This window comes from Danio aesculapii, chromosome 20 (genome assembly GCF_903798145.1).
Source record: "Danio aesculapii chromosome 20, fDanAes4.1, whole genome shotgun sequence".
Lineage (NCBI taxonomy): Eukaryota > Metazoa > Chordata > Actinopteri > Cypriniformes > Danionidae > Danio > Danio aesculapii.
In genome coordinates, this window is record NC_079454.1 from 1,261,522 (window position 1) to 1,275,009 (window position 13,488).

Below are 13,488 nucleotides of genomic sequence, written 5' to 3' on the forward strand. Positions count from 1 at the left end.
AACAGGCAGGTTATAAGCCAGTAAATCGTGTGAATTGATCCTTAAACTACACTGTATGATGGGTTCCACATTATCGATTTGTGTTTTGACAACATGAAGGAATCAACTTAACTTATTAGTTTTTACAAATTTAGGTGGATTGAAGGTAAAAACAAGTACATAACCTGACAAATGACTTGTCGCCTATCCAATTTTTACGATGAACAAATAAGTTGACTTCTAGTTGATCATTTGGTATCAGAAGTGTCTTATATGAAAGGTAAAGACCTCTAGATGAGGCTTATTTGAGCACAATATAATCTGATCATGTCTTGATTATTAATGATTTGATTAGGACAGTAAGGTCTGACTCTGCTTAGACTAAAGTCTGCTCACTGAACCTTCAATAATGTCCAGTATAGAATATGTGCTCATGCTGCAGTGGAAACAGAATGAATATTGTGTCTGACTCCATCATGAGCTTGGAGGACTGCATCCATACATCTCTGACATGACTCAAATCACTGATTAATAAAGTCATCTGGAATGGTGAAGAAAGCCTTCTTGCAGGACTGCCAGAGTTCATCAAGAGTCTTTGTGTTCATCTTCAACGCCTCCTCCTTCATCTTACCCCAGACGTGCTCAATAATGTTCATGTCTGGTGACTGGGCTGGCCAATCCTGGAGCACCTTGACCTTCTTTGCTTTCAGGAGCTTTGATGTGGAGGCTGAAGTGTGAGAAGGAGCGCTATCCTGCTGGAGAATTGTCCCTCTCCTGTGGTTTGTAATGTAATGGGCAGCACAAATGTCTTGATACCTCAGGCTGTTGATGTTGATCATCCACTCTGCAGATCTCTCGCACGCCCCCATACTGAATATAACCCCAAACCATGATTTCTCCTTCACCAAACTTGACTGATTTCTGTGAGAATGTTGGTCCATGTGGGTTCCAGTAGGTCTTCTGCAGTATTGGTGATGATTGGGATGCAGATCAACAGATGATTCAGCAGAGAAATCCACCTTCTGACACTTCTCCAAATGATCAACTAGAAGTTGAGTTACTATTTGTTGCTCTTACAACTGAGATCCACCACAAGACATTTGTCAAGCAGTGTAAGTTGCCCCCAAAAACTTCAAGAATTATATTTGTCAGCTCATTTTAAATAAGTAGTTTGAACAAACATCAAGTCATTTTTTGAGTTTAAACTATGAATTTTAGCATAAATTCAGCTGTCAACAGCATAGAAATGAAGCACTGCTCATACAGAAGTCACCCTCAATCCAAGAAACTTTCTGTTGGCATTTAATTCACATAACCAACTGGAATCTGCTACAGAATCTGTGTGAAATACTGACTCATCACTCATCAAACTCAGTTCTAATTATTATTTTACAATTAAAACAATGTGGACTAATTATACAGACAACCAGCGCAAAGCCTACAGAAATCCAATGAGTCTGTATACTCGACCGAGGTACATTAGCAGGTGTACAGCTCATTCTGCAACGCGTTAAATTCAATCTGTCTGGCAAACTAATTAACACTTAGTCCCCGCTTCACAGTTCATTTGGCAAATCAGCAGGCTATAATTTAGAGGGCAACGGTCTCAAATATTAAATATAGCATTTAAATGTATAGTAAGCTAGCCTACATCATCTACATGATACACTTACTAGTAATTGGAGCTGCAGCAGTGCACACACACATATATCATTGTGCATATGAAGACAATTCATTTAAAGGGACAGCTCACACATTTACTCATCCTCCACTAACAGTTGTTTTGTTCTATTAAACACAAAATATGATACCTGTAACCATTGACTTCCATATTATTTGTTTTTCCCATTCACACTTTATTTAAAGGTACTATTTTTGCTATTAACAAACAAATAGCTATGACTTTTGCCTCAATATTTTTCAAATTTGCTGCTTATTAATAGTTATGAACGTAGTAGTTAGGTATTGGTCTTTAGTATATGTTTTGCACAGTAGATGCCCTTCCAGCTGCAACCCAGTACTGGGAAACACCCATAAACACTCTTTTACACACACTCAAACACTACGGCCAATTTAGTTCATCAATTCCCCTATAGCGCATGTGTTTGGACTGTGGGGGAACCGGAGCACCCGGAGGAAACTCACGCCAACACGGGGAGAACATGCAAACTCCATACAGAAACGCCAACTGACCCAGCGACCTTCTTGATGCGAGGCCACAGTGCTAACCACTAAGCCACCGCTCAAAAGCTCTGTCTGCAACAGTATCGTCTCTATGCGGAGCTGAAGTTGAGACTTGCGTTCACGTTTGCATTCAGCATTTGCACACGTCATTATGCACTATTGACCTTTCAGATGTGAATAAAGGTGTCTTTGGGGAAATATGCGAGTGTGAAATCCCAGTCACGTACTGTTACTCTGAGCAGCGCGCCGGGAACACTTCGCGCTTTAGTAAATAGAGCCGTTTGTCTCAAATGTCAACAGTGTCAGAGTAAAAAGAGGAGGAAAGAAAACTGTGTGTGGGGTTTGAAGACTTTTAGGAATCAGAAGCCTTTCACACACATATAATAGAAGTATACATGGATATTCTGAAGAGGCTGATCGCTTCAGATTATGAAAGATTGATTCCTGCGGAATAACAGAGGAAATATGAATAACATGGTGCAAAACTGAGCCTAGGTGAGTGTTAAATCAAATGACTTTGGCTGTCATGAACAGAACTCATCACTCGGCTGATAACTTAATAAAAGCCTTTAACACTGCATAGTTTAAACTGTATAAATCCCAATCACAACACTGACAAATGATTCATTTCAACAACACAATACAACTGAAGATAACACCTCATCACTCACACAATGATGTTATTTGTAATAATTTTTGACGGTAATTTTCCTCCAAAAATGTTTTGTGATGCATGTGAACGCCATGATCACCATTGATCTAACCTTCTTCTGGTTCTAAATGCTGCTCGAGTACTGTTTACATGGAATATATATACAGCACACACAGACACACTCACAGACTTTGCTGAGTCTTGTTGGCTTCACACCCTTTAACATAACGAATCATTTCCTGGTTTAGTCTCTCCGTGTTTTGACCCTCGCCTTGTTTGATTGCTTATCTTGCTGGTTTATCGACCATCTGCCTGTTACCTGGCCATGCTAGTATGTACCTGTTTGCTCCTGACTTTGACCACTGCCTGTCCGACTATGAATAAAGCCAGCATTTGGATCCTCTCTCCGTTGTCTTCCGACTCCCTTGTGGTTACACTGAACATATTTCAGAATGACCATATTTTAAAGGTGATAAGTTAGAATGTTCTCTGATATCTACATGGTAGGTATAGTTTATAACAGGGGTCACCAATCTCGGTCCACGAGGGCCGGTGTCAATGCAGGGTTTAGCTCCAACTTGCCTCAACACACCTGCCTTGGTGTTTCTAGCATACCTATTGAGACCTTGATTAGCTTGTTCAGGTGTGTTTGAATAGGGTTGGAGCTAAAATCTGCAGGACACCGGCCCTCCAGGAACAAGTTTGGTGACCCCTGGTTTATAGCATTGGTAAGTATAATAAATATCTCCAGAAATGGTTTTATATGCTCATTTATTACTCCATAAAGGCCCCTAGAGGCGACGCAGTGGCACAGTAGGTAGTGCTGTCGCCTCACAGCATGAAGGTCGCTGGTTTGAGCCTCGGCTGGGTCAGTTGGCATTTCTATGTGGAGTTTGCATGTTTTCCCAGCATTCGCATGGGTTTCCTCCGGGTGCTCCGGTTTCCCCCACAGGTCCAATGACATGCTGTACAGGAGAACTGGGTAAGCTAAATTGTCCGTAATGTATGTGTGTGAATGAGAGTGTATGGGTGTTTCCCAGTGATAGGTTGCGGCTAGAAGGGCATCCGCTGCGTAAAACAAATGCTGGATAAGTTGGAGGTTCATTCCGCTGTGGTAACCCCAGATTAATAAAGGGACTAAGCCAACAAGAAATTAATGAATGAATGAATGAATAAACACCCCAATCAGAAGCTCTATATTGACCATATTTGGAAGGGTCATGAACATTAAGTTCTGCTGTAACAGCTCTCTGTGCTCTCGCTCTCTCCTTCCCAGTCAGACATACATTTTATGGGAGTATTTAACTGAATCACACAAACGTGATTTACTAATGTTAACACTCCTCAAATTAATAGTATCTGTGCCATTATTTAACGATTAAAAATAATGTCTTTTTTACACACTTATTTAATTGCAGTGCCAGAAAAACACATTGCTGGAATATATTGCTTGCTAAACGTGTTAATTATAGTTTGCTTCATGATATTCAGGATTGCTTCATTTATTTGTTTATGAAATATTAAAATGGGTGATGCAGTGGCGCAGTAGGTAGTGCTGTCGCCTCACAGCAAGAAGGTCGCTAGTTCAAGCCTCGAACTAGTTGGTGTTTCTTTGTGGAGTTTGCATGTTCTCCCTGCATTCGTGTGGGTTTCCTCTGGGTGCTCTGGTTTCCCCACAGTCCAAAGACATGCGGTTCAGGTGAATTGGGTAAGCTAAATTGTCTGAAGTGTATGAGTGTGAATGAGTGTGTATGGATGTTTCCCAGATATGGGTTACTGCTGGAAGGGCATCCGCTGAGTAAAAGCGTGCTGGATAAGTTGGCGGTTCATTCCGCTGTGGTGATCCCGGATTAATAAAGGGACTAAGCCAAAAAGAAAATGAATGAATATTAAAATGCTTAGTACGGTCGGCGCAATATCGTAGTGGCATCCCGAGTTCGAATCCTGGCTCGAGGACATTTCCATACCCTACTTCCTCTCTCTTTTCAACTTTGCTTCCTGTCTCAATACTGTCCTACCTAATAAAGGTAAAAAAGCCAAAAATAAATCTTTAAAAATAATGCTTAGTACGGTGCAATTTTTTACATTACTTAAGCAAAAACTTTTTTGTTGTTTTGAGATTTATAAACCCTAGATCAGTGTTTCCCAACCCTGTTCCTGGAGGCACACCAACAGTACATATTTTGGATGTCTCCCTTATCTGACCCATTCATTTCAGGTTTTGAAGTCTCTTCCAATGTTCTGATGAGCTGATTCAGGTGTGTTTGATTAGGTAGAGTTTGAAAATGTGTACTGCTGGTGTGCCTTCAGGAACAGGGTTGGGAAACACTGCCCTAGATAATGGATAATAAAGTCTCGATAAGAAATCTCATTTTGCATGCTATCTTCATCCAATTTGAAATATAAACTCATGAGACATTTGGCTTTCAAAGCATTTTTTTCTAGGTGTTTACATGACTGAGTTCGTATATGAAAAATAAATATTGTACAATTGTAAATGTACAATTTTTCTTCCTAATTACTTCATAATGTATATGTTTTTATATTTTTGAGCATGAAACCTTCTGGATGGTAAAAAATTAAAGCTCAAAGTGTCCTCTTTCCAATGAAATCTATTTTTTGTTTGTCAGACAGCGCTGTCAGGGCTCCAGTGATGTATTCTAAAATAAAGGGCACATATTTATTCATTTTTTAAACTAAAAAAAGTAGAGTTAAAGAATAGATTCACTAACATTTAATTTAACATGTAAATGCTGCCTTCAGTGTCCACGTTTATTTTGTGTACGCTGCTGCATATGATGTAAAATTGTTCACCATGTCCACATATGGTTCAGGTTGGTACTATGATCAGTTCACACTGGAAGTCTAATATTGGCCACTTTCAAAGCAACAGTGTGAACAGGACGAGTATATTTAGAATAATCAGACATGTGCAAAAATCTGAAGTGAGCGCTGAGACTGAGAGTGTGTATGTAACCATTGTCTTCTGCCTTGAGCTCCCTTATTATCCTGTTGTCTGGTGATTATTAGAGAGGTCTGCTGGACGTCCCCAGAGCGAAAGCTTTAGAAACACACACACACACACACAGTGATCCTTTGTAATCCCTGAGTGGCCAAAGCTCAGGATAATGGGCTTGTTAGAACAGATCTCCGGTTAAAGAGATCAGCCACGTCTTTTACACATCTCCATCAAAAAAGCTGCAGCTGTTCTGCTCAACTTTCAGCTGAGTTTGGGATCACTATGACACACCAACCAGCTCATTCAATGCTGCCAGGGCACGAAACATTCTGTGAGGTGCCAACTGCGGTGCTTCTGAGCAGATCCGTCTTCGGGACGAGTGTTTAATGATGTTATGTTCATGCAGACGTTTGATTCGGGGGTTTGAGAGCGTGAGCCAGCAGGAGTGAAGAGAGAGAGCGTTCACATCATTACAGCAGACAAGCTCAAGCAGAGCTGTCGACAGATGACCTGGACATCATTAAACGGCCCTCTATGAGCATTATAGAGTCCAGAATTACAGAAACCACGCATGAGAATTAAGATGAAGATCATATGATGGGGAGCAGCAGAATCAAAAGGATGACCCTGATTTCATCTTATGCAATCATCAGTGATGTTAGCACTAAATAAAACTAATTTACAATAGTACCATTAATTATAACACATTATATGACTAGTGCTGTGTGTGCGACTGTAGGTGTCTGTGTCGTGTGCAACTTTAAGAGCTTGTGCTGTTTGCGGTTGTAGATATCTGTATTTTGTGTGACTGTAGGTGTGTGTGTTGTGTGCGACTGTAGGTGTCTGTGTTGTGTGCGACTGTAGGTGTCTGTGTTGTGTGCGACTGTAGGTGTCTTTGTTGTGTGCGACTGTAGGTGTCTGTGTTGTGTGCGACTGTAGGTGTCTTTGTCGTGTGCGACTGTAGGTGTCTGTGTTGTGTGCGACTGTAGGTGTCTGTGTTGTGTGCGACTGTAGGTGTCTTTGTCGTGTGCGACTGTAGGTGTCTGTGTTGTGTGCGACTGTAGGTGTCTTTGTAGTGTCCGACTCTAGGTGTCTGTGTCATTTGCGACTATAGGTGTTTGTGTCGTGTGCAGCTGTTGGTGACTGTTGTGTGTGGCTGTGGGTGTGTGTGTCGTGGCGTCTCTACACTCACCGTGTGCCGTCTGCTTTCCAGCTGACTTTATACCCATTCTGCTCCAACATGCGAATGTTCCTGCGGTCCATCGATACCGGCTGAGCACCAGGAAACCCAGATCTGACAGGCAAGCACATAAAACACCAGTGATAATGGGACACACTGCTGATGTGCTTTAGCTGATGTCCACGCATCAGTGAAAGCAATACTGGCTGCTGGTTCATCAGTATAATAACCTCAGCTGTTACAATTTTTGATTACTTGGGTACAAAATATGTTTCCTATTACTTCACACATCCTCAAAGGCACACGTCATGTTCTCTGGACAGTTAAGCCAGCATGAAATGACAATTCTTCCAGTCTATTTTCAAAATGCATGCTGTTGAATTACAATTACAATAGCAGGTCTCATTTATAACAGATTTTTCCTTATCAACAATATCCTGTGAAACAGCAATCTGGTGATATGTAATAATTGTTTAATTATTTAGTCAACTTTTGTATAAACCCTACATTTGAATCCTAGTGTTAAATATAGTCATGAAAGTAAATGACGATGACATTTTTATTCTTTCATTTTCCTGCAGCTGAGTCCCTTTATTTATCAGGGGTCGCCATAGCGGAATGGACCGCCAACTCATCCAGCAGATGTTTTACACAGCGGATGCCCTTCCAGTTGCAACCCAGTACTGGGAAACACCAATACACACTCATTCACTCATAAGGCCGTCACACACCAGATGCGTCGCTCAGCGCAGCGACACCGCTTGCACATGACAGTTGAAAGTATCACACACCAGACGCGCACATTCGCATGCTATTTTAAACTAAACTATTCAGATGGTGCTCTGTGGCGTGGCAGAAAAATGAACAGTGTCCTGAGTCGTGGCTGGGCGCCCGCGCTGGTGTGTGCACCCTGATAGAAACCTTGGTTTAGAATTCTAAAATGTATCTGGTGTGCGACCTGCTATACTCTACGTCCAATTTAGTTCATCAATTCCCCTATAGCGCATGTGTTTGGACTGTGGGGGGGAAACGAGAGCACCCGGAGGAAACCCACGTCAACACGGGGAGAACATGCAAACTCCACACAGAAGCGCAAATTGACACAACCGGGAATCGAAACAGCGACCTTCTTGCTGTGAGGCCACAGTGCTAACCACTGAGCCACCGTGCTGCCCCTATATGAAACTTTATATTTCACAAAAAATACACAATTTAGTAAGATTTGAAGCTGCTAAAAATGCTAAATAATAATAATAATTTTGATAAAAAAGACAATAATAAAAGAGTTACACTATAATAATTTCGTGTCAATAAAGTTCGGTCCTATACTAAAAACAAAACATTCCAGTGTTTACACTTCGATATTTGTATTTATATATTTAATGTCTGCACTTTTTCTACACATTTCATATATTTATATAGATTTAAACTAACAAAATATACGACAAGCAGCATTTCCTGAAGATTCAGCACTTCTCTGACCCTTTCTGAGAAAAATATCATGATTTATTTCAGCCTTATTTTGCAGCATATTTGTAGCCCGCACATATTTACTGTGCACAACATCAAATGTCTGAAAATGACATCAGGCACACAGGTTTAGTTTAGCTGGAAAGTGTTTGTGTGGGGAAAACTCTTCATAGACGTAATGATGCTTCTGCAGTACAGACTGTATATTCTATCCTCTACTCATAAACCCAGCAAGCATTCTGCATGTTTCCATGTTCAGCTCACTGTGTGTGATTTATAAGCATGTTCATCAATGACCTCCATTTAGTCCCCATCAGTCTGTGTGCAAAGTAGAGTCAAGGGTGAGTGAAGGATGACAGAACTGTCCTTTAGCTTGAACTATCCTTTTAGGTCCCCACTAGCTTATACATACAATACACACTCACACACACTCACCTGTCCCACTCTGAGAACTGCTGGCACTTCCTCTGGATTTCTCCCAGTTTGGGCTGTGTTGTGACTTGAGAGACTCCTTTGACAGAAACGCCCTCCAGAAACACAGCGCCCTGAAACACACACACACACACACACACACACACACACCTCAAACCACCACTCCAGCTCACAACACAGCTGAAACACTACCAGTCATGAGCCTTATCCATATGTGTGAAGTTGGGAGTTTTGTTTTTCTGAGAAATAAACAGTTGACGTCAAGATTATTCACCCCCTTGTATATTATATATTATTTTTGATGTACGTGAGTGCCGTAAAGGTGTCAGAAAGTTTAACCTGGTGCCATAAAATGAATCTGCTGTGTCTTTAATATAACAAAATCACCCCAGAGGTCGCGAAAAAAAAATTGAAACCTTTTTGCTTCTGTAGGTTATGGATAAAAAATGTTAACAGTAATTCCCAACCTCTACTTTGGGAACCACTGCTGTAAACAATCATAAACAAATATTGCTTGAGGGGGCTAATAATATTGACCTTAAAATGGTTTTAAAACAAATAAAACCTGCTTTTATTCTAGCCGAAATAAAACAAATAAGACTTTCTCCAGAAGAAAAAATATTATAGGAAATACTGTGAGAAATTCCTTGAAAATTAATTTTTCCTGAGTGATCAAGAGCGCATCTCACCATTTTGAGTCTCTCCTTCTTCTTCTTGCTCTGTCCGCTGTGAGATGAGCTGGGCTCGGAGGCCGGAGCGCTGGCACTGCCGTCTTCGTCCCCATCCTCCTCCTCGTCTTCATCAAAGCACCATTCGGGCAGTGGCGGGGCGGCGGGAGCGTCCTCCACGTCCCCGTACCGCCGGAAGAGCTCCTTCAGGTAGTCTCCTTTATAGATGCCTGGCGGACGAGCCTGAGCGAATGCTGCCACAGCCGCCTCAATGCTGAAAATCACAAACACACACCATTCTTAGCAGTTAACAGAGAAATGCAGATTTTAGATGCTAATGGTCTAATCTGAATCAATGACTTATGCTAAGCTAAGCTAAAAGTGCTTCGGTCGGACCTAATGATCAGCTGAATGTACTTAAAAATGGTAAAACTCAACTGTTACACTGGAATTCAAGAGTGTCTGAATCAGCACACTTATTTGATGATGGTCAAATGACTTCATTTCAGAGGTTAAGATGGATATTTTGGGAAATTTGGTTTTAAATTCGACCCTTTTTTCGAACCTACAGTTAATAGAAAATAATAAACAATGTTTTACTGAAACACAAAAATCAAATCTGGATCCAGTGGTGCCCCAAAACAATATCAAAACTGATTATTACAAATAAGTGAAATCAAAGACTACAAAGTACACAAGACAAGTCAATCGTATAGTTTTGAAAGGGGAAAAGTATAACGTCAATATGGCTAATAAAGCCCGCCTTCTAGTACAAAAGCCAATCATCGATAGCTATATGGCAAATAAAGCCTGCCCTCAAATACAGGAGCCAATTATTGATCGCTATATGGCGAATAAAGCCCGCCTTTAAATACAGGAGCCAATCATCCATCGCTATGTGGTGAATAAAGCCCGCCTTCTAGTACAAGAGCCAATCATCGATTGCTATATGGTGAATAAAGCCCGCCTTCTAGTACAAGAACCAATCATCGATCGCTATATGGCGAATAAAGCCCATTTTCAAACACAGGAGCCAATCATCCATCGCTATATGGTGAATAAATCCTGCCTTCGAATACAGGAGCCAATCATCCATCGCTATATGGTGAATAAATCCTGCCTTCGAATACAGGAGCCAATCATCCATCGCTATATGGTGAATAAATCCTGCCTTCGAATACAGGAGCCAATCATCGATTGCTATATGGTGAATAAAGCCCGCCTTCTAGTACAAGAGCCAATCATCGATCGCTATGTTTTGAGTTTTGAAGAGTTTAGGGTTTCCTCATTCAGACAGAATGTCTGAGCACACTGCCCAAGAGTTGTTTCCAAAATGGCCGCCAAGTGAAATGACTTGTCTTAAAGGGACTTTGGTAAAGAACAACTGGTACTGGACATTCAAATTGGAATTCAGGAGTGTCAGAATTACGTCACTTGTTTGATGATGGTCAAATTCAACACTTTTTAGGGTTACAGTTAAAACATGGTCATATGCTGTACAACGCTTTTACTGAAATAGAAATAAAGGTTTTTCCTTCTTGTGAGCAAGATGCTAATGGTCTAATCTGATTCAATGACTTATGCTAAGCTAAGCTAAAAGTAGTCCCGCCAGACCCAGAGATCAGCAGAATTGACTCAAAAATGGTAAAACTCTACTGTTAAACTGAAATTCTAGACCAGTGTTTCCCAACCCTGTTCCTGGAGGCACACCAACAGAACATATTTTGGATGTCTCCATTATCTGACCCATTCAATTCAGGTTTTGGAGTCTCTTCTGATGAGTTGTTTCAGGTGTGTTTGATTAGGGAGAGGTTGAAAATGTGGACTGTTGGTGTGCCTACAGGAACAGGGTTGGGAAACACTGGTCTAGAGTGTCTGAAGCAGCACATTTATTTGATGATGGTCAAATGACTTCAGGAGTTAAGAAAGAAATTTTGTTTTAAATTCGCCTCTTTTTAGAGGTACAGTTAATAAAAGGTCATCTGCAATGTTTTACTGAAATACCAAAAACAATTGTTCTTCCTAAAGCTAAAAGTGCTCCAGTCAGACCCAAAGATCAGCTGAATAGACTCAAAAATGGTAAAACTCAACTGTTAAACTCTAGGGGAACCATCAAATGAGCCTATTTCCAAAAATAGCAGTGTTTTTTTTTACATGAGAGAATCAAACACACCGTATTCAAGGAAAACACAGAGAACAGCACAAGATCTACAAGAAAATTACAACAATTAACACCTCTCCTCCTCGAAACAACCAATCTTTTCAACTATTAGCATGCTTGAGTGAGCGTAATGAAGTATTGATCAGTAAAGCTGGATTTATAAACTCTGCAGAAGAGTTCTTGTACTGGTGCATATCCACTGCTTTTGCTTTAGGGCCCAAAATATGGATCCCAGTGGTGACCTGAAATTATATCAAAAAACTGATCGATCATCACAAATAAGTAAAATACAGCTCCTATGTAATGTACTGGCCTTATGATGTGGAATAAGAGTTTCACTTATTTGATGACGGTCAAATTAGATCATATCAGGAGTTCAGATGAAAATTTAGGGAAATTTTGTTTCCTCGTTTATTTTCATCCATTCATTAATTTCCTTTTTTTCGGCTCAGTCCCCCCATCAACCCAGGGTCGCCACAGTGGAATGAACCGCCAACTTATCCAGCACATGTTTTACACAGCGGATGCCCTTCCATCTGCAACCCATCTCTGGGAAACATCCATACACACTCATTCACACTCATACACTACAGACAATTTAGCCTACACAATTCACCTGTCACCTGCATTGCTGTCTAATGTTGGACCACTTAAGGTTTGACACCTTAAAGGGGCGCTATTACACAGAAATCACTTTTATAGATGTTTAAACACAGATGTGTGAATATATCCAGCCTCTAATAGAGAAACACTTTGATTGACATTCCCTCTTTGTATGTGTCAGAGGAGGTGGAAAGCCCCGCCCACTAGTGCACATCTCTCCCTCATTAGCATTTAGTTTTTAAATCTGCCAATATGCTGACACACAGGCATTTGTAGCTCCGCCCTCTTCTGAAAAGAGCACAATCTCATTTGAATTTAAAGCGACAGTCACCAAAACACCACAATTAGGATCAATGCCTGAAAGGGTCAGTTTCAGAGAGATATAAAACATTATCTGTGTGATATTTTGAGATGAATCTTCACTACACACACTCTAGAGACATCAGAGACTTGTTTAACATCTTATAAAAAGGGGCATAATAGGACACCTTTAAGGGAATTATGAGAGAATGACTTCAGGTATATTTTTAGTGACGAGCTTTCTGTCTGCTCAAACATCTTCCCTAAAGTCCATCAATTTTGGCCCACAAACAAAATGTTTAATTTATTCACAGATTGTATTTAACCCCAGTTCGCCTTCATAGTTTATTTCTCAGTTGTCATCAGCTGTGTTTTAAGTCTGGGGTTGATATCGACCCAGTGATGAATGTATTTGGGGACTGTGAACGAATCAAAATGTATTAGAAAGAGATTCACAAAATTATTCAGAGAATAATTGGAAAGACATTTGTCCCCCATGATATTCTCCTGAATTGTACAGTGGACCTTTGTCTTGATTGGAATAAAGAATATGTGCTGCATTAATTTTTTGCATTTACTTTATATACCAAAGTATGTGCAGTATTATTATACTTATACCTTGTACTAGAGCCAGAGGACAACACTTTTGCCAGTGGAAAGTTTGTCTTGTTTTACACCAAAGTTCGGAGGTGTTTTGGTGCATCTGAGCCTTGGTGTAAGGAACGCTCCACTTTTTTAAAGTAGTAAGCTCAACTTACAGCTACCTGAGAGTTAAGCAGTAGAGTTTTACCATTTTTTAATCCATTCAGCTGATCTCTGGATCTTGCAGGAGCACTTTTAGCTTAGCTTAGCATAGGTCATTGAATCGGATTAGACCGTTAGCATGTCAAAAAAAAAAAA

General features: G+C 40.5%; 1 protein-coding gene across 1 annotated transcript in view; it reads right to left on the reverse strand.

Moving 5' to 3' along the window:
* The window catches only part of rngtt (RNA guanylyltransferase and 5'-phosphatase), a 188,487-nt gene that overhangs the window by 131,573 nt on the left and 43,426 nt on the right, over positions 1–13,488 (reverse strand). The window contains exons 6-8 of the mRNA XM_056481173.1: positions 9,546–9,798; positions 8,860–8,969; positions 6,967–7,068 (exon numbers count right to left, since the gene is read on the reverse strand). Of these exons, the coding sequence (XP_056337148.1) occupies positions 6,967–7,068; positions 8,860–8,969; positions 9,546–9,798 (465 nt within the window). The remainder of the gene's footprint in view (positions 1–6,966; positions 7,069–8,859; positions 8,970–9,545; positions 9,799–13,488) is intronic.